Source organism: Corythoichthys intestinalis, chromosome 11, assembly GCF_030265065.1.
Source record: "Corythoichthys intestinalis isolate RoL2023-P3 chromosome 11, ASM3026506v1, whole genome shotgun sequence".
Lineage (NCBI taxonomy): Eukaryota > Metazoa > Chordata > Actinopteri > Syngnathiformes > Syngnathidae > Corythoichthys > Corythoichthys intestinalis.
Genome location: NC_080405.1, coordinates 33,430,488 through 33,451,653, shown reverse-complemented (window position 1 = coordinate 33,451,653; position 21,166 = coordinate 33,430,488). Strand labels below are relative to the sequence as shown.

General features: G+C 38.2%; 2 protein-coding genes across 6 annotated transcripts; one reads left to right on the top strand and one right to left on the bottom strand.

Moving 5' to 3' along the window:
* Nucleotides 1-698: 698 nt before the first annotated feature.
* On the top strand, nucleotides 699-16,104 carry zdhhc2 (zinc finger DHHC-type palmitoyltransferase 2). Of its 4 annotated transcripts, none has more exons than XM_057850686.1 (14): nucleotides 699-1,008; nucleotides 3,343-3,369; nucleotides 7,631-7,725; nucleotides 8,318-8,438; nucleotides 8,653-8,722; nucleotides 8,834-8,866; nucleotides 9,361-9,481; nucleotides 9,553-9,591; nucleotides 9,753-9,885; nucleotides 10,269-10,395; nucleotides 10,835-10,927; nucleotides 11,322-11,434; nucleotides 11,521-11,583; nucleotides 12,747-16,104. In XM_057850686.1, exons 1-13 carry the CDS (start codon nucleotides 882-884, stop codon nucleotides 11,559-11,561), a joined length of 1,140 nt encoding a protein of 379 aa, XP_057706669.1. In that variant the 5' UTR covers nucleotides 699-881; the 3' UTR covers nucleotides 11,562-11,583; nucleotides 12,747-16,104. The 4 variants fall into 4 exon arrangements, with proteins under 4 accessions (XP_057706669.1, XP_057706668.1, XP_057706670.1 ...); XM_057850685.1 differs by having other exon boundaries at nucleotides 12,750-16,103; XM_057850687.1 differs by lacking the exon at nucleotides 9,553-9,591 and having other exon boundaries at nucleotides 12,750-16,102.
* On the bottom strand, nucleotides 13,904-20,094 carry cnot7 (CCR4-NOT transcription complex, subunit 7). 2 transcript variants are annotated; one of them, XM_057850690.1, is made up of 7 exons: nucleotides 19,961-20,085; nucleotides 19,274-19,397; nucleotides 18,980-19,173; nucleotides 18,591-18,752; nucleotides 17,111-17,255; nucleotides 15,879-15,989; nucleotides 13,904-15,545 (listed from the first exon to the last, which is right to left on the bottom strand). In XM_057850690.1, the coding sequence occupies exons 2-7, from the start codon at nucleotides 19,388-19,390 to the stop codon at nucleotides 15,414-15,416; spliced, it is 861 nt and encodes a 286-aa protein (XP_057706673.1). In that variant the 5' UTR covers nucleotides 19,391-19,397; nucleotides 19,961-20,085; the 3' UTR covers nucleotides 13,904-15,413. The 2 variants fall into 2 exon arrangements, with proteins under 2 accessions (XP_057706673.1, XP_057706672.1); XM_057850689.1 differs by having other exon boundaries at nucleotides 13,908-15,545; nucleotides 19,898-20,094.
* Between the last annotated feature and the right edge of the window lie 1,072 nt (nucleotides 20,095-21,166).

Genomic DNA, 21,166 nt, shown 5'->3' with positions numbered 1-21,166 from the left:
TGATTAGCACAATTTATTTATTTATTTTTTTTAATTCATTAAAAAATTTTTAAAAATTAGACTAGTAGATTAATTTTTTTAAAAGTCTGCAGACTAATCGGGAGAAAAAAATCGTTTGGGACAGCCTAATACAAAATACCAATATTTCACTCCAAACTAATTATTTAATTAAAACAACCATTATTTGAATATACAGTACACCGCAATTTTTGTTTTGTTTGTGTGTTTTTTGGTAGTGTGCTATAAGAACGTTCTAGTGTAAAATACGTAATACTGCACTTTACTGACGGCTCTGCAATTAAAATTACGGCTGAAATAACAATCATGTACGGTAATACATATGTATACCTCAAGGTGGCAGCGCCGATCTGCTTGCAAATAAACCTTGAACGGAATGCCCACACGTACAACAAAAACGTATTGCCTTTGCAATTATTACTGTATTTTCATTGTAACTCCCTTCATTAAATTCCACAGAGCATGACTAATAAAATGGGCGTGTCTACTTCTCATCTTCCACAGCCGCTCACATTTCAACACACAAGCATGAACCCATTGAACCCATCTACTTGAGGTGAAAAAAAGGTGCCAACCTTGCAGCATCCTGCGGCCGTCATGGCAACCCGCAAGGGGGGTGGAGGCCAGGGAGGGAGAGAATGGATGGTGGGGGCGGAGCTACTGATGTGTTGTAGTATGTAGTGTCTGAGCATGCTGCAGCATCACATGGTGGAGGGATTTTGGGATTGATAAAGCTGATCGCATCCAAAGAGACGATGCAGTGACAGTCCATAGGGACACAGACAGATGCGTGTGCACTTTGGCGAGTAAACACACACACACGCACACGTGAACCCACACTGGATATGATCCGTTCGTAGACTATGGCTCCGGCAGGTTCACGTAATGTCAAACAGGGCTGCAAGAGAGTTCTCTATTGGATTCCGGTTCTATTCATCGCACTCATAGTGGCTTGGTCGTACTTCGCCTACGTTGTCCAGCTTTGTTTGGGTAAGAAAATGCCTATTTGGTCACTGGGTGTGCATGAAGGGGAGTGAGCGTGCATTTGTTTGAGACCTTGATGTTGAATATGAACAATGAGGGACTTTTTGTCATGTGTCCAAAATGATATTGTCTAAAAATATTGTGGATTAAGTGATTCAAAATTCACATGTGGACATGACAGTTAAACCACCATTTTGAAATGCATACATTTTTTTGGGCATTGTTGTTTACAGTTTTTTTTTGTTTTTTTTTTTAAATGTCATAATGATACAGTCCTCGTTTTAACTATGTAAACATTTGAATATTTATTGTCATTTTAATGTCAGTGAAATAATCTGTAATCTAACAAGTACAGCATTATGCATTGACAAAAATGGAGCAATTCCTGTCTCGTTTGTACTCTAGTCATCAGGACATTAATTGATAGAGTGTACAATGAGTTCCTAAATCTAACACAGTTGTCCTGCACAGTATGGCAAATGGGTATATAAACAGTATAAATATGAGAGACACATGCAGAGTAAACACACTCAAACACTGACCCAGACATAGGGATTTAGAGTCGTGGAATTAATTTCTTGAGTTTGAAGATGACTTGTTTTAAGTGTTAGTCATGGGAGAGGGTGACATTGTTTATGCATGGGGTAGGACAAAAAGTATGTTTTCCATCTAATGGAATAACTGGCAAAGCTGTGATGGATTCGGTCACATGGGGCAGCCTGATGAGAACAAGAGGACAGGACAGTGGCTTGCATGTGCTCCGCAAAGAGACACTGAGACAGTTGTGTGAATCTAGAGTCAGCTGACACTCTCGTTCAGCAGCTCAGTTAATCCCATTGTCGGGTTTATATAATTCACCTCAAGCAATCTGCGGTTGACCCACTTTGTTTTTTTTTTTTTTTTAAGCAACCAACATCTGCTTTTGAACAGACACTCACACCATCTATTTGCAAGATGTGTCAATTGTTGAAAATGTACACTACACTCTTTTAATAAAAGTATGAGAATATGTTATTATTAAATGTAAAAAATATATTATAAATTATTTATAATTGTTGTAAAATTATTCTACCCCTATCAAACAAAGAAATTTGTCAGCAACACAAATATTCAACACTATCAAATCTTATTTTACCAACTCACCAAATCTGCACAAGTACATGAAAAATAAATGCTTTAATTTGTGGATAAAGTATTTTTTTCCGCCATTTTTTTTTTAATTTTTAAACATTCATTGTCATCCATCTGTTTTAGTTTCATGATGATGTGGTAAAACCTGTTTACATAGAGTATGTTGAACAAGAATGAAATTTAGAAAAAAAAACATTTTGGGGGGGTTAACCATCATGATTACAATGTTGATTGAAATTATTGTGATTGTCATTATAGCCATAATCATGCAGCCCTAAGAGCCTATTTCATTGTTGGAGATGCTGCCATGATCGCGGCGAGGGATCAGTTGTTATGACGCAGGAGACTAAAATTTTACTTTTGCCTGGAATTTGTGTCAATATTTCTGTGATTTTCAAAAAAAATAATAAAAACACAAAGAAAAAAGAAAAAAAAAACGCACACACACAGCATCAGTCATGAGGTTTAGTCAGTGGGCCCAAGCGTTTTCCTGTAGACTAGAGGTCTGTAACCTATTCCATCAAGGTCCGCTGTGGGTTAAGGTTTTCATTCCAAACAAACAAGAGCGATATTTTTCACCAATCTGGTGTTTTACAAGTGCAAAAGGTTAATTTCCGGCAGGTGCTGCTTGTTTAGCAGAAACCTCATTGGTTCAACTGTCTGTGCTGGATTGGTTGGAACAGAAACCAAGACCCAAAGCGGGCCTTGAGGACTGTTTTAGAGACCTCTGCTGTAGACATCACTTTAAAGTAGTGGGGACATCTCTGCGACGTCTACCCAACTCAAGTCAAGTCACATGTATTTATATAGCCCTTAACCTAAAAAAATGTCTCAGGCCCTCAGTAGACAAACAATTACGACATCCACTGATCCGAACCCCCAAAAGAGAAAGGAAACCCCCCCAAAGCGAAAATAGAAAGTCTTGGGAAGGGCCATAAATGCTGTGACTCCCCATGCAGAATGACCTACAATGGATGTTGAGTGAGTGGGCAAACTTTAAAAAATTGAATGATGCAACACAATCTCATTAATAGTCTCTGTTATGTCTCCGAAATGTGCTGGAGACTTGAAAAGATTGCTAAATTCTCAAAAGAAATTTAACATGTTTGAAACCACAACCTTACACAGTACATTCTAGGATGTAATCCAAAATAAGACATTTTTATCAGAACATTTTTGTATTTATTTGCTGCCATCTTTATTTTGCAGTTTCAATTGAAGACACGTGGGAAAAGGGTAAGTCTTCCAAGAAGTGTCTGAAATCAAAAAGAATTATTTAATTTTTAAGCATTAGATGCTGGGTTGCATCCAGTCTTTGAGTCTGTTTGGATCCAGCTCTCAAAACATTTCTACCAGTCTTTTTCAACTGTTTCCTGACATACTTTTCATGACCTCACTTGCATGGTTAATGTGAATGCAATTCCACCTTGTTGGTTGATATTTTATGAAGCTTTGGAAGACAACTCAGTAATTAGAACCTCTTCGAGGGTACCACGGATAGAAAGACATGTAATTCTTAAAAGATAAATGTTAGTACGAGTTATAATAATTTGATATTAAAACCCCTCTTAATGCTTTCATTTCAATAAAATTTGTAAAATTATTTCAGCTACCGGTAGTAGGACGCCATTGTTGTTGACGTCGCTGGGCGGTGAGGTGACATCACATGGCCACGCTGCCGGAATTCCACGTGTCACTCTTTAAAAAAAAAAAAAAAAAATATCAATCTTTAATTATGTAAGGTAGTGATTTAAATACGCCACAAGGTGTCAATAGCGAGTTTTAAATGTATTATGGATCAAGCCAATGAGTGCACTTTGTTCCTTGACTGACGCCGTAGTTTTTCTTTTATCCACAGTGCGGTGTAAGGCAGAGAGAAAGGAGAGTGGACACAGGTGTTCAGATTTGTAGCTCGGACCACCCCGTTTATTCCCATAAGCTTCAGCAACTCCTTCAAAACAAACATAAGTATCATATAGTTAAAATACAACATAAATAATATTCATATAATTTTCAAAAAATAATGTTCACAAAAAGAAAAGTGCTTCAATCTGTATTAATGAGGCCTTATTCTCACACAGATAAACAAAAATGCAAAGAGAAATGGCATCCACAAATTCACAATAAAAATAAATATGCAAAATACAAAAAAAACTTACTCAGACTTTGGTCAAATTCTATTTAAACATTTTAGCAACTCGTATATCTCAACAAATACACTGGATGGCAATATTTAGTTACAATGTACAAGCTATGATGCTGGGAGCCATTATCAGTGGCCTGTACTACGAACGGAGTTCAACCTCCCCAGAAGTGGGAGTTGGGAGAACCGCAGTTGCCAAAACCTGGTTACCTAGTTTGTGGTCAATCGGTGCTATGACGCTGATTATTAGGTTGATTAGTCGAACCTGTGTCAACCCAATCAGAGTTACTGCGCGTTCATGTAAAAGGGGGTGGAGACCAGAGTCAAACACTACTTTTGACAATAGCACGGGTAGGGTACCTTGCTTCACAGACAAGGAATGCGCGATAATTATGCGGGGTTGTGAGGAATTTAAATCCACCCTCACCGCGAAATCCAACACCGCTTCAGCAAGTAGAGCGCGACTGGTCTGTTGGCAGCGAATTACAGATCATGTGAATGCGTATATGTGCCAGTTTACTTATGTCCATGAAAAGAAATAAAACCCGCTGTCGGGACAATAAAATAAGATCTGGTACGTTAACTGTTAGAAATAATTTATCGTATATGCATCACCACATGAAGCAGGACATACAGTATGTCCTTTGTACATCTTCAGATTAGAGGTTAGATCGGGTTTAAAAAAAAATCCAGCCCGAGCCTGATCAATTAACTTGATTTGCAGGCCTGTGCCCGAAATAACCCAAATTTTATGTTTTATTTGTAGGCACGAGTCTGAACCCCCCTGAAATTTTATGTTTTATTTGTGAGGACTCATGAGAAGAAGGAAATGCTGGGATGCAATGCGTGGTTGCATTTTGTGTGATCACATTTGTGACGATGCCTGCGCATAATGATGATAAATTAAAGCCCGTCTTTTGTAACGAATTCTCACAGTTAAACAAGACTGTAAGATGCATATTCAATAAACATTTATATCTTGTGTGTCTGTTGGATGAGGCGGATTGTGGATTCGACATTTATTTTAATCTCTTCGAGTTGGCAGAAAATAACGCAAGTTTTCTCACTGTTTAAATAGTCTACATATTTTTATGATTACTATAAATGCATTTGCACAACGAAATAACACTGGAAAAGCTTGTTAAATATATTTCTCATATGAGAGCAAAGCTCCACATTTGTTTAGATTCAGCGAAGCCGACATAGGTTTCTGTATAGTATTTTCAACAATCAATTTGAAGCCTTACCAAACCCCACTCCTACCACTTTCCGAATCACACGGCATACAGTGTTCTTACTCAGGTATTCAGCATCACCGATAAAATACATATATTGTCCGCTGGTGAAATAGCGCAAGGACAGGCACACATTCTGCTCGATTGTGAGGGCCTGACTTCGGGTGGTCACGTTAGAGATGTCCGCCTCAATCAGCTGGCACAGGTAACGAATGCCTTCAGCTGAAAACCTATATCTTTCATGGAGAACATCGTCCTGGGATCTAAATACCCGTGCCCGCCGAAGAGAGCCCCTCACAATCCGCGCGCCAATGTCGTACGGGTCGTCCAGCTACGCTGTCATTGTCAAGAGAACACGTTCGCGGAGGAGTGCTGTTTAAATAGAGCGTGGATAATCGTAAAGCTTGGTTAAACAAGATCTAACTCTGAGACAACCAGGTTTGACGTATGCCGTGTGTTGCCATGGCAACATTCCCCGGTTTCAACATATCCACCTTTCGTAGCCCCGGTTAACCGGGAAGTTAGGCTGCACATGATGAAGTTACTATCGAAGTTACCCTGCCAAAAAACCGGCTTCGTAGTACAGGCCACAGGAGTCTTGTTTATTGTGAAGACACTCAAACAAACGTAAATTACAATGGACCCAAAAGTCGAGAGACAAAAGGCACTCATTGGCTTGAGCTCTTATTAATTTAAAACTCGTCATTGACACCTTGTGATTTATTTAAATCACTACCTTAAATAGTTAAAGAGTGACACTGTGAAGTACGGCAGCGTGGCCCTGTGACGTCACCGCCCTGCGACGTCAACAACGTAGGCGAGATACTAGTTTTTTTGTTTTTTTTTTTTAATTTAAAATTTTACAAATTTTATTAAAATGAAAACATTATGAGGGGTTTTAATATCAAATTACTATAACCCTTACCAACATTTATCTTTTAAGAACTACATGTCTTTCTGTCCTTGGTACCCTTGAATAAAATGCTATTCTTTAGGAGAAAGTACTGTAGTTCAAAAAATGTTATTTAAACACAATCACAAAAGTCGGTACACCCTTCGCATTTCTGCAGATATTTAAGTATATCTTTTCACAGGACAACACTTACAAAATGACACTTTGACGTAATTAAAAGTAGTCTGTGTGCAGCTTATATAATAGAGTTTATTGATTTTCCCCTCAACTCAAAATATAGCCATTCATATCTAAACCCCTGGCAACAAAAGTAAGTACACCGCATGGGAACTACGTACATCCCTAAATGCCCAATTTGAGTACTACTTGTCATTTTCCCTCCAAAATGTCATGTGACTCGTTACAGGAGTGCTGTAAGCATTGCTGCAGAGATTGAAGAGGTGGGGGGTCATCCTGTTAATGCTCAGACCATACGCCGTACTCTACATTAAATTGGTGTGCATGGCTGTCACCCCTGGAGGAAGCCTCTTCTGAAGATGGTACACAAGAAAGCCGGCAAACAGTTTGCTGAAGACATGTCAACAAAGCACATGGATTACTGGAACCATGTCCTATGGTCTGATGAGACCAAGATCAATTTGTTTGGTTCCGATGGTCTCAAGCATGTGTGGCGGCAACCAGGTGAGGAGTACTAAGATAGGTGTGTCGTGCCTACAGTCAAGCATGGTGGTGGTAATGAACCCCCCCCCCCCCACCTTTTCAATCTCTGCAGCAATGCTGACAGCACTCCTGTCACAAGTCACATGACATTTTGGAGGGAAAATGACAAGCAGTATTAAATTTGCCCATTTAGGTATGTATGTAGTTCCCATGCGGTGTACTCACTTTTGTTGCCAGGGGTTTCGATATTAATGGCTATATTTTGAGTTATTTTGAGGGGGAAATAAATAAACTCTATTATATAAGCTGCACACAGACTTCTTTTCTTTGTGTCAAAGTGTCATTTTGTCAATGTTGTCCCATGAAAAGATATCCTTAAATATCTGCAAAATGCGAGGCGTGTACTCACTTTTGTGATGCGTTGTATGTTTTGATACTAATTCTATTGCAAAACTCCTATATCATTTGCTTCAAATGACTGAATCAAGTCCAAAAGTCACTTTCTGCAACCAATTGGTTGACACCTGTATCTTTTTCTTTTGTCAGTTATCTATTTAATGGTGTACCATGTCATCTTCATCATGTTTATCTGGGCTTACTGGCAAACAATCTTCACCAAGCCCATGAACCCTCTGAGGGAGGTGAGTGAGATAACAACACGGCATTATTGACACCTTGAGTTGAGGCATTATGGGAAGTGCAAAGGTAGAGGGCGGCCTGAATGTGTGATAAAGTGCTGCATTTTGGAATGCCAAGAGGTACACTTTGAACCTGAGCTCTTAGAGCAGGGGTGGGCAAACTATTCCACAAAGGGCCGCAGTGGGTGCGGGTTTTTGTTCATACCCATCATGAGGACAGCCTTTCACCAATCCGGTTTCGTACAAGTGCAATCAGTAGACTTCAGTCAGGTGCTTCTTGTTTCCACTGATACCTCATTGGCTAAACTGTCTGTGCCGAATAAGTTTGAACAAAGACCAGGACCCACTGCGGCCCTCGAGGACCGGTTTGCCCACCCCTGTCTTAGAGTAACCACATCACCTCCATTTGCCTAGAGGAGTACAAAACCAAAACTAGAGCAATAATAAATATTCTATATTCTTTAAAATACAATATTCATGTATTTCTTTAACATGCAAAGCTATAAAATGTTTACACTGACAAATATACAGAGAATTAAAAAAAAAAAGCATTGTCAAGACAGCTTTGCTTTGCTTTGCATACTGTTCTACAAAGTTCTGCCTGTCCTACTCGGACAAGGAGCTACTGGAGCGTGAAGACAGGGTTGAGTCTCAGCAGGAGATCCTGAGAAGAATAGCCAAGGAGCTGCCTATCTACACACGCACAAACTCTGGAGGTGAGTCAAGTGCAGCGTGGTTGATCAGGCAGATTTCCTGGCATAAAAATGTGTTGACAGGATTAGGAAGTCAAACCGACTGAAGAAATTGATCCACCAAGAAGCAGCAATGTTATGAGACAAATTTATTAGCATTAATTTAATGAATTAACTGCTCAAGTGCTTGCTGGGCACTGCTGACGTCGGTTTGATTAAATCGTCTATGTCTCCTCAGCAATCCGTTTCTGTGATCGTTGCCAGCTGCTGAAGCCTGATCGATGTCACCATTGTTCAGTTTGTGATAAGTACGGCTTTCTTTCTGCGAGTGTATCTCAAGAAAAATAAAATGAACTCTGATGTATTGACTGTCAGAATGAGGTCCAATAATGCGTGTGTCTGACCGCGCTGTGTTTCAGATGCATCCTAAAGATGGATCACCACTGTCCCTGGTATGTTCTGGAGATGTGGGACGTTTGTTGAAACAACAAAATTATAATGGGCTCATCATATTCAAAAGCATTTTCATCATTTCAATGCAAAATAGTTTTAGTCATGATTTCAAAAAGGTTGTTCATTTCAATTAAAAAAATATGGGGAGATTTTATGCTCTAATCTCACAAAAGTATTATAAATTGATGGAAGTATTATAAATCCCATTTTGAAGAAGCAAGGGATGACAAATTATTATTAGGTCTGGAATATCAATCTTAATATTTTATCAGTATTATCATGACAAGGAACAAATAGTCACAACTGATTTTATTTTATGAAGGATATTATTCAACATATAACTGTCATTTTAATTTGGGGAACCCTAACAGCCCCAATGAATTTTGTCAGTTCTTTACACCTTCAAGCTATACTGACAGGCATACATGGTGTGAAATATACTGCAAAAGAGAAAATTATTTTTTCTAACATTTGTTTTATTTTGTTCTCTTAGGGTGAACAACTGTGTGGGATTCTCTAATTATAAATCCTTCATGCTGTTTTTGGCATATTCGCTGCTGTATTGCCTTTTTATAACTGCTACAGACCTACAATACTTTATTAAATTTTGGATGGTAAGTACATGTCTTATAATTTGTGGTTGGTGTTGGCCTAGTGATAACGGATACGTATACTTTTCCACAAGGCTGGGGGTAAAGCCCATTTTCGTCTGAAAGAATACCTGGTAACTGTTTGAGCCATATCATAGAAACTTAGAAAAATAATGTTTGCTCTCCTACCTAATCTTATATAGCACCCCTGCCTGCTTGTAGCCCGTGTTTGACCAGAGCTCAGCATTCACTCTGTTGTCATGTATCTGTGTATTTGTAATGCTTTTCCCCACAGAATGGCTTTCCAGACACTCAGGCCAAGTTCCACATTCTGTTCCTCTTCTTCTCTGCCTCCATGTTCTCAGTCAGCCTCGTGTCTCTTTTCATCTATCACTGCTGGCTTGTCTTCAAGAACAGATCTACTCTTGGTAGGTGTCGGCTGTATTGTCTGTCTGCCTCCTCAATGTGGATCTGATAAATCTGCTCTCAGTCTGGCTGTATTGTCTGTCTGCTTCCTCAATGTGGATCTGATAAATCTGCTCTCAGTCTGTTTCCGTCTTTTCAGCATCAAGACCCTCATCAGTGCAATTGTTTAATGAGCCTCTTTGGTTATTAGTCATGCTTGTATGTGTGGAAGGAGCAGTGGGTTATGTAATAGTAAAACCAGATGAAAATGCTCTGAAGTGTAAAACATGACAGCCAACACTACACTGCAGGAAGAGAATATACATCTACTCTGATACCAGTCTTAGACCTTCATTGCTCAGACTCATACATCTCTATTTCCTATCTGTATATCCTGTCCTATTAGAGGCTGTTCGTGCGCCAGTGTTTCGCCATGGAACGGACAAGAACGGATTCAGTCTGGGCTCCAGTAAGAATTTTCGTCAAGTCTTCGGCGACGAAGTCAAATATTGGCCTTTTCCTATTTTCTCCAGGTTAGGCCATTTGGATATGAATGATCTCACTTTATTCCCAATCTGTGTACACTGTAAACTGTGTTTTTATAGGAGCTTATTGTACTTTTATGTGGTGCACGTTATGGCAAAGCTTTAGAACTCATACTTTTTCTTTTCTATTCTCTTCTATGTTGACAAAAGTATTGGCATATAGCTCTTAACCGTCGTTTTACTACTGTAATCTCACTAATCTCGCAACTTTGTGGGACCAGTTAGACCTTTTTCTCTCGCAAACATGGTTGCAATAAGGAAGGTCCATAAAGGGAGGAGTTCAGAAATATAACCCAGTGGGCAGAGATGTTATCTGAAATGCTCCACCACCAACTAAACTAGACACAACTGACTAAGACAGTGTGTACCGACACCTTCCAATACTTATTGTTTCGAATGATTTTTGTTTGTCTTCTCAACACTCCAGTTTAGGGGATGGTTGCTCGTTCCCAACATGCCTGGTGAATACTGACCCTGAGCAACCCTCTTCGCCCAACAGCTACAACCCTACACAAAAAAGGTATGGTATGTTCCCAATGTTGATACCTAATAATGCAAAATTATACTTTATGTAGACGGCAAATCAATAATTCATAAAAGGGTGATATGCATCCGCTATGTTTGTAGAAGTTTATAATCATGATATAATGGTCTAAATTTGTTATACCGGTAATCACATTCCTCAATGATATTCTCTAAATTTGGGTGACTATGTAATCAGAGATCCAAAACCTTGGCATGAAACAGCCATGTCAGGCCTTGCAATATGACATTAATTTGAAATCAATTTTTAACATGAGTCAAAATCCCTTAGACAGCATTAGAATCATGATTTTAAGAACGAAAATGAAAGAAATGTCTCCTTTTTAAAGTAGATTATTGTGTTGTTCTTCATGTATATTTATATTTTCCAGTAATGCAGAGGGTCGCCACTTTTCCTTCAAGCCAATGAGGGAGAGTCAAAGTCGATTGCTCAGCAGTACCGCCTCGTGGAGTGAAAGTGAAATTGCGGCAGATGACAAGAATGGTAGTAATGTAACAATGCTTTTCAGATGAGCAGATTTTTTCCTGACATTATCAGAAGTTTGTTACTTCAGTTGTGTATTTGTTTAGGCGCTAATAACCCGCTAATGGCTGCAGAAAATGAGGCATAGGGACACAGACATTTCCAGAAATGTAAGTTTACATACACAAACCATAAGCGGAGTTTATGGTTGGGCCAGGGGGGCTACCACCCCGGTGGCCGAAAAGTGTCATTGCATGTAATTGACTTTCCTATATACTAGTATATAAAGATTTTAAAGCAATAAAGCAACCAACAAAAATTATTGAAATGGGAAAAAAAATAATAATAATTGGTCAAAGTTATTTTTCCAACAGATCATGTGACTAGCACCTTAGCCCGTCATTTGCTTTGCATATTATTAAAAAAAAAATAGGCGAGGGCAATTTTGTTTTTCCAAATTATTTTTTTCTTTGTTTGAAAATATTTTTTTTTATTGAGGCAACGTCTTTGGGAATTGAATGATTTAAAGACTAATGTCCTACCCATAATATGGCCCAAACACAAAAAGGATTGCTAAAATCAAAACTTTTAAAATTAAAATTAAGTGTTCAAATGCAAGTATTTGAATATCTTAAATATTTTTCCGCATTCAAAACTTTTTTTCTATGATTGAAGTTTTTCTTTTTTGATTGAAGTGATTTTTATTTGAAAATATATATTTTTTGTTTAAAAAAACTTATTTGTTGATTGAATAATAAAGACACAAATGTCCTAGCCAAAATGTGGCCCAAACACAAAACATTACTTCAATCCAAAAAAGTTGCTTCAATTAAAAAAAAAAAAAAAAAACTTCAATCAAAAAAAAAAGCTTGCAAACTCATTTTTTTGAGTTTCAAATTAATTTTTGCATTCAAACACATTTCTTTTGATCAAATAATGAAGACACAAATCTACCTCCATGTAGCTCCGCCCCAGTGAATACAATTTTTGATTGGGGTAACTACATTGGCATGACACCGGCGGGCATAATATATTCAATGGATGACAATCTTGGCGAAAAGTATAGCTGTCCTAAGCAGCCTGATTTAGAGTAACCCCTCAAGAATGGGAAAAAAAAAAACAAAAACAAAAAAACACTCATTTTCAACTTATTATTATAAATATTCTTTTAAGTTAATTTTATCGGTAACACTGCATTTTGGGGTCATCAACATGTTGTGCCCCCCCCTGGCCCAAAAGTCAAACACCGCCTATGACACAAACATGATCCACATACTGTATCAAATTGGAAATTAAAATACAATCGATTTTTCTTTTTTTTTTTCCGAAAAAGCAGGTCAGTGCTGCTTCCTTCTCTGTGGGATGTATCACAAAGGTGACATCACTTGCATATATTCCCGACATCTAAACACAAGTGTCAACTTCAGTGTCAGCAGCAAGTCTGTTGCTGTTTGAAGAGTTGTGGACTTTCATAACAAAGTGTAATAATTCTCTATTTGCATTCCAACAATCTTGATGTCCTTTTGATGTATGTGAGAAAGCACAGAGAGGTGGGGGGAAATCATGTATCTATCCTGTTGTTCCTCACTGTGTGGCATATGATTAAGGTTTGCCAAAGGTTTGCACATCAAAAGTAGGAAATTATGGATCGTGAGTTGTGGCAACAGGATTGAGAACTTTTGCATGTGTTCAAAAGAAATGTTTCTTTTCAAGTGTACCACAGGATGCCTGCAAACAAACAAAAAAAGCAGTAGAATAGTAACAAGTGTATATAAATAAGGGCTATTCACTTTTGTTGTGACATGGGTGGAACCTGCTGGGCTAGGTTACGGTTGTCAACCTCAAGGCCCAAGGGCCAGATCCGGCCCATCATATCAGTTCCTGTTGCTGAGGGAAGCAAATGAAGTGGCTGCTACTTGTCTCTTGCTGAACGACTTCATTTTTCGCATAAAATAATGGGTAAAATTGAAAAGATTTGTTCACTAAGTTTCCACATACTGCATACAAGAAATATCACCCACCAATTCCCCTGAAATATTTTAGAAAACTGTTTATATTTGGCCATCATTTTATGACTTTTGATTTCAAATTACTTTGGTTCCCCAAACATTGAACACAGGGGTAATTGTGTATATGAGATGAATATACATTACATTATTTTAAAAGTTATAACAACCCAGAACTGCGAAATGGAAGGCTATAGTAATGTTTCCATGTTTGGCTGCATATGAGAACAACTGTACAGTGAGAGAACAGTTGCTCCCCGACACAGGTGTGTCTTAATAAAGTTTAAAATAACGGAAAGCCTTTATTTACTGTATTTTAATACAAACCGTGACTCACTCTTATATACTGTAGAGTTACTACACACAAGTCAAATATTTGCTTTTTATGTTTACACACTTGAAATCCGATCATATGAAAATAGAAACTCAAAAATGTAAATGATCATACAGTAGAAATGACATGTCTAATGCAGAAATTGAGTAGGAATCTGGAAAAAGAGTAATTGAAAAAAACATCTATACCACTCAGAGATTTGGCTTTTGGTTGAAATTTCAGAGTGAAACCAAATCAAACCTAACATTCTTAACTTGACTTTTCCCAAAACTACTCAATGCACACGGCATTTAACTTTTTTCGACAATATTCCAATTTATTGACATCTGTAGGGCCACACTCAAATGTGGAGAATTTGAGCTTTTTCTTTAAGCTCCATTGTCAAGCTCTATTTTTCTATTATTCTGCCCGTGCGTTTTTATTCTGCCCGTGCGTTTATATGCAGTGTGGACATGTTGTTCTTTTGTGTAACCTTTATGACAATAACATTAAGGGCTTGTTATCCAATGTCATTCTGCAAATTTTCAGAAATTGATTCAAAGAAACTTTTCATTAGAAACAATTTGGGATTTTGTTTGCAAAACAATGTCTCGTATCAAATTGCATACTCGTGTTCCTATGGTGTGGACACAGCACGATTCGATTAGGAAAGCCAAATCAACATACAATATCACACCAAGGCCAGTTTGACACGAACTCCACCAAAACAAACAAAAAGTATGCATGGTAAATTGTAACAAGATGTTTGCTTTCCTTTTATTACAACATTAAAACTCGACAAAAGCAACTTCAATTCAAATAAAATGAATACGTACTCACAACAGTGTTTTAGCAGGAGAAACTCTGCATGTACTTCTTCAGGTGAGTTTTCTGAACATTTCAATTTGGAGACCAGTGTGACACCACGTGGGCATACAGTATGTCTGCAAACATTTGCTACAGTTATCAATAGCATTTATGTGCACACAAAATCCAATCCAACCTTAAGATTTCTCAGATACACACATGCCAAAATGTATTATAACGGATTAACACATTGTGGTGTTTGGATGGAAACAAATCAAACAAGCAAAGAGATGAGCCATGATGAGCTCCCTTTCTGATTTTGAGGCAATATGGCAAAGTGTGGTATCTTGGCATATAACCGTGCATCTTTTCTCGTATCTGGCACAACAACTTAAAATGTTTAAAAGGATGTCGTATTCTTAAGGCTGAGTTTGGCAAAATGTTAGAACATTAAGGGAGCGCTGCCTGTTCACAACAAAATGGGAACGGAGAGAAAGTAACAAGGAGCAGAGACACATTCGACACATTCCATATAAAATCAAGTGAGAGCTTTAAAGTGCAAAACAAATCTATAGAACAGTTTAGTAAAACTAAAATCCCATTTTTTTCAAGCATGTTAAATTACACTGAACCAACCAGATGCCTGCACTGCTTTGCAGGAGTGAAAGATGAAGCTCACACCATCCCAACTGTTGTGTGTGAGAAGCCAACTGTGGAACTTTTCACTATTAGCAATCATAACAATTGTCTAAGACAAACAGAACCAATGAAAAACAGCTGGCTAAATGTAGCAACTCCCCCATTCTGATCATCTGGTTGTCCGAGCTCAACCTCTGGGCCGCACTGGCCATCGCAGAGTGGTACAAGTGTCATGTCAAGACTGCTGCTTGTTAGCTTCTTCTTCATAAGCGTTCCCCGTTCCGTTCTGGGCGTAGGCGGATCCGGAACCAAGCCCGTACAGATGGCCACAGTACTTTGCATCATCAATATGATCCTCAAAGAACATCTGGTGGAAGAACATACACTGAGCATTGACAACTACAAAGAACTGCACTCTCTGGATGTACCGTTGTCTACCTTCAGTGTAGGACTGCACATTTATAATGTTTTGTGCACCTTGTTCAGTCACGAGGAGGGTTTAATTTATTACAAACTGTGTCTTGATAATGGAGTGGATTTCTTACACAGCTTTTGTGTTGGGGCTTACTGGCTTATATGGAGTTATGGATTGTGAATGTATAACAGCATTAAAAGAACCAGACTTCTGCATCTATTAATAAGAACATTTAATCTCTGCAAAAGCATGAAAAAGTCCTTGTTTTTCTGCAAAGCGGCCTACCTCCCTCATCTTGAAGAAAGCCATGCCTGTGAGCAAAGAGTCAGAGCCCGCTTGATGCTGTGGTCCGATCCTCTCGAGCTCCAGTTGCTCAGCTACTTCCTGTAGTCCACCCTAAATACATACATTACCTGTGACCTCACGTGACCAGCCACAACCTGGCTAAATGTCAGTCTTATACAGTGCCTTCTATAATTATTGGCATCCCTGAAAAAGATGTTTTTTTTAACTTCTAATATTTTTTTTATTCAAATAATATGGGGCTCTAATGGAAAAAAAGAGAAAAATCCAACCTTCAATACAAGTGCATTCATTCAGTGGGGAAAAAATCCCACATAAAGAAAAAATTATTTGACATCAAATAATGTGTGTCACAATTATTAGCACCCCTGGTGTCAATACTTTGTACAACCCGCTTTTGCCAACAAAACAAGGTCTGGGGACTGAGATGGCCATGGGAGGAGCTTGATTTTGTGTCTGGTGAACCATTTCTGTGTAGATTTGGCCATATGTTTAGGGTCATTGTCTTGCTGAAAGACCCAGTGACGACCCATCTTCAGCTTTCGGGCAGAGGGCAACAAATTTGATTTAAAATGTCCTGGTATTTCAAAGCATTCATGATGCCATGCACCCTAACAAGGTTCCCAGGGCCTTTGGAAGCGAAACAGCCCCACAGCATCACTGACCCACCCCCATACTTCACAGTGGGTATGAGGTGCTTTTCAGCATGCGCATCTTTCGTGGCACGCCAGACCCACTTAGAGTATTTGTTGCCAAAAAGCTCAATCTACGATCCCAGGTGTGGGACCAAGATTGTGCTTAGTCTCACACAAAAATACACACGGTCCCAGTTTAAGCCTGGGACCGTAAACATAATGCCAAATCTAAACGGAAATGGTTCACCAGACACAAAATCAAGCTCCTCCCATGGCCATCTCAGTCCCCAGACCTTGTTTTGTTGGCAAAATGGAGTTGTACAAAGTATTGACACCAGGGGTGTCAATAACTGTGACACACATTATTTGATGTCAAGTAATTTGTTCTTTATGTGGGGTTTTTTTCCCCACAGAATGAATGCCCTTGTATTGAAGGTTGGATTTTCCTCTTTTTTTTCCATTAAGGTCCCATATTATTTGAATAAAAAAAAAATATTAGAAGCTAAAAAACACATCTTTTTCAGGGGTGCCAATAATTTTGGAGGGCACTGTAAATGCTGAAAGTGTTTGAGAATGTACCTTGAGGATTTTGCAGCTCTTCATGAGATACTTGACATCGTAAATGACTGGGAAGTACAAGCGGACAAGCTCAAAGAAATCGATCTCTTCCTCAGGCAGCTTGGCATTGGAGAGAACCTTGATGAGGTATCCAAAGTCATATCCACTGAAAAACATGCACACATCATGTGGGGTAAACAAAAATACTATGTACTTCCACACGCAGCCAACATTCAGACTAGGGCTGCAGCTATCGATTATTTTAGTAGTCGATTAATCGATGAACCATTAGTTCGAATAATCGAGTAATCGGATAAGGAACATGAAAAATTAAATTACCTGAGCTAAGCCTCAAACGGTATAAAAAATAAATAAACGAGGATCTATGTACAACAAAAGAACAATTGGCTAACTTACATAGCAAAAGTCAGCTAGTCTAAATGCTATCTCAAATGGTATAAAAAAATAAATGAGGATCTAAGTACAACAAAAGAACAATTGCTTACATAGCAAAAGTCCGCTAGTTTAAATGCTATAAAATGCTATTTTTTTTACAATGCTCTTAACAAATGGTTCAGACTCATATTCAACAAAAATAGGCTAAAAATACCGATAAACTAAATAACGAATGCACTAAAAAAAATTTTAGCTCAAACAAAAACGTAGCTCATGTTGGTCTTAACAGGGAGCACCTGGATTCAGCCATGTGAAATGAGGCAGCCTAGAAGGTAGTGTATTCACCCAAATCAATAAAACTAAATCCAAACAATTTCAAAATAAACCATTAAAACGGCACTTAAATTAAACGAATACTCGAAGCAGCAAAATTTAATTCGAATCTTTTTTTCCTAATCGAATACTCGAGTTAATCGATTAATCGTTGCAGCACTAATTCAGACCAATTAAAATGGCAAAGAATATCAATTTTCTGATTAATTTTCATCTAGTTAGCAAACAGAATTCACAAAAATACCAGTAATAGGTGTGTATACACTGTATAATTTGGTTAAGTGGTTGTTAAAAAGATTTGTGTAAGCAGACTTAACATGTATGGTCATGAAATAAATTGCAGCCAAATTGGAGTGCTCTTCTCAGTCGTAACCACCGGGGGCACTATTAATTCAATCTTAACTACTGTAGTTGGTAATCTAAACTAAGAACACAGCAGAGTGATACTAAATTCATCCAGGCAAACCTACTCTGTCCTGATCAGAGAAAAAGTATCTACTCACTACTCATTTTTCTTCCATTTAAAATTCTACAATATATACAAATAATTGCAATAAATTAAAATGTTAGTATCGCAACTGGTTTCTAACCAGTACAAACTTCAGCCAAATTTCAACTAAGCTAGGCCCCAGCTCCCCCTGACGCTAATGAGGAAAAGCATGAGAAAAAAAATGGTTCTGTGAACGAATGACATTTAGTCAAATACTACAAGTCTGAGAAGTTATTTTTAGACATTCAAATGACAAATGAATAAAAAGAGACAACTAGATACCTGTGAAATGACAGCCACTTGATCCCATCACACAGTACCACTCCTGATGTCATCAACAGCTCTGCAAAGTACAATGCCTCGATGCCTTCATCCTCAAGCTTCTTGAATTGAATCCCTGCAGTTGTCAGGAGCTCAATCGAGTCCTGTGCATACATATCCTCTCTAAAAAGGAAATCGGAAAAACACTGTTTTCATGGATGATTTCATGTTGTTTTTTCATAACACTTATCACGTAACTGCATATATTACACTACTCAGACACGTCTACCTCACTGTATCTCATTGTCCATTTAAAAGACACAATTAGTGTGGAGTGCAGTATTTGTGAATTTTACAGTATATACAGTAAATAATATGGCAAAGTTAGAGCGACAGAAAAGACATCTTACGTTAGGTTAAACTTAAAATTAAACTGCCATGTTGATGTTCCAGGAGGATATTCCCCTTGCTCATTCATAAAGGTGAGACCCAGCTGGATTATCTTCAGCAAATCCACATTGCAGCGCATTAACTGGTACTGATAATCAGCATTGCTTCGGAATTCTCCGATAGGTCTTGCTACTACACCTGGAAACTCTGTGTCCTGCGGAGGACAAACATTTTACCTAAAGAAGAGACTGCCATGCCCAAAGTGCATTCTTTCAGAGAATCTTACAATGACAGTAAATAAATGGATCACTCACCATGGCGATATAGTTGAATTTTCGTATGACATGTCTAATTCTCTTCAGCTCCTCCTCCAGATTGTTGGCCCAAACCTCACATATTCTTTGGCTGTGATCCACAGTAGCTGCGGGCATAGTGCCACTACAACATGCAAATACAGAAACGAACTATTGTTAAAATAAAACAAATAGCAGCCCATTATGGTTCCTTTTCTAGACATGCTGGAAGTAACATGAGGTAACAAGGGAATTGATGCATGGATGTCGACTAACTAATTATCACGCATTCACTGTAGAAAAAAAATAGATTACCCTCTGACTATTAATAGTGACTATTAGGAAATTTGCATTGGTGCCAACCTGCATAGCTAAATTTACAAGTTAAGCAAACTGTGTGGAGTGCAGCTGCCTTTGTAGAAGCTGCTTGTTAACATTAGCTCGCAGCAGCACTTTGGGCTAACTAGCAGCTAGCTGCTTTCACATTAAACATCTGCAATATTTCATTCCCACGCCTGTTTGTTTGTTCACGGAATAAACAAGAGTGAGTGTTGACGTGAGAAGTGTAGTTAGAGCCGGAGGCACACACCATCTCTCACTCATACTCGGGTGCCACTTGAACTCACTGAAGCTACGTGAACTTACCCTTCCCAAACTGCGCGCTTGTGTGTGTTTCAAGCGTGTACTATCTCAAACTTTTAAATTCACCTTTGTTATTATGCCGCGGTTATCTCTCTAACTTTTTTAATAGTCTATAATTCTGCATTGAATTGATGGCAACCTGCCGTTGCCATCATAGCTAACCTACTGCGTGACGTAATCACGTAGCCCATTACGCAGCGTGCGTAAGTTGGTCACGTGCACTTCTCTGAGAATACCCCACATAGGGGTGTAACAAAATGGTGATATATCGTGATACTTTGTATCCCAAAAGGTTATCGATATGCTCCTGTCAAGAATCGAGATATCGTTTTGAAAAGGTGTCAATAAAAAAAAAAAATTTAAAAAAAGGCTGCCATTGACGGTGCTCGACCATAAACGGAAATTAAGGGGGGGCAGGCCCCCCCGATGGCCGAAAAGTGTGATTGCATGTAATTGACTTTCCTATATATATATATATATATATATATATAAGTTGTAAAGCAATAAAACTGCAAAAAACTGAATTACGTGAACAAAAAATATATATTTTTATAATGGGTCAAAAATTATTTTTTCGAACAGATTTTACGACGAGCAACTTAGACGGTCATTTGCTTTGCATATAATTAAAAAAAAAAAAAAAAAAACTTAGGGTAGGACAATTTTATTTTTCAAATGATTTTTTTCTTTGATCGAAAATATTTTTTTTGATTGAAGCAACTGTTTTTTTGGGACAAATGATTTAGACACATGTCCTACTCATAATATGGCCCAATCACAAAAAGGATTGCTTCAATTAAAGAAAACTTTTTCAATGAAAAATTAAGTGTTCCAATGCAAATTTTTCAATCTCAAATATTTTTTCGCATTCAAAGTTTTTCCATGATTGAATTTTTTTTTTTTGATTGAAGTGATTTTTCTTTTTGAAAATATATTTTTTGAAGCAACTTATTTTTTGATTGAATAATAAAGACAAATATGTCCTAGCCAAAATGTGGCCCAAACACAAACCAACATTACTTCAATCAAAAAGTTGCTTCAATCAAAAAAAAAAAAAAAAAAACGTCCGTCCGTCCATCCATCACCACTTAATCAGAGGTTGGGTCACGGGGGCAGCAGCTTTAGCAGGAAAGCCCAGACTTCCCTCTCCCCAGCCACTTCAACCAGCTCCTCTGGCGGGATCCCAAGGCGTTCCCAAGTCAGCCAAGAGACATAGTCTCTCCAGCGTGTCCTGGGTCGTCCCTGAGGCCTCAAACCGGTGGGACATGTCCG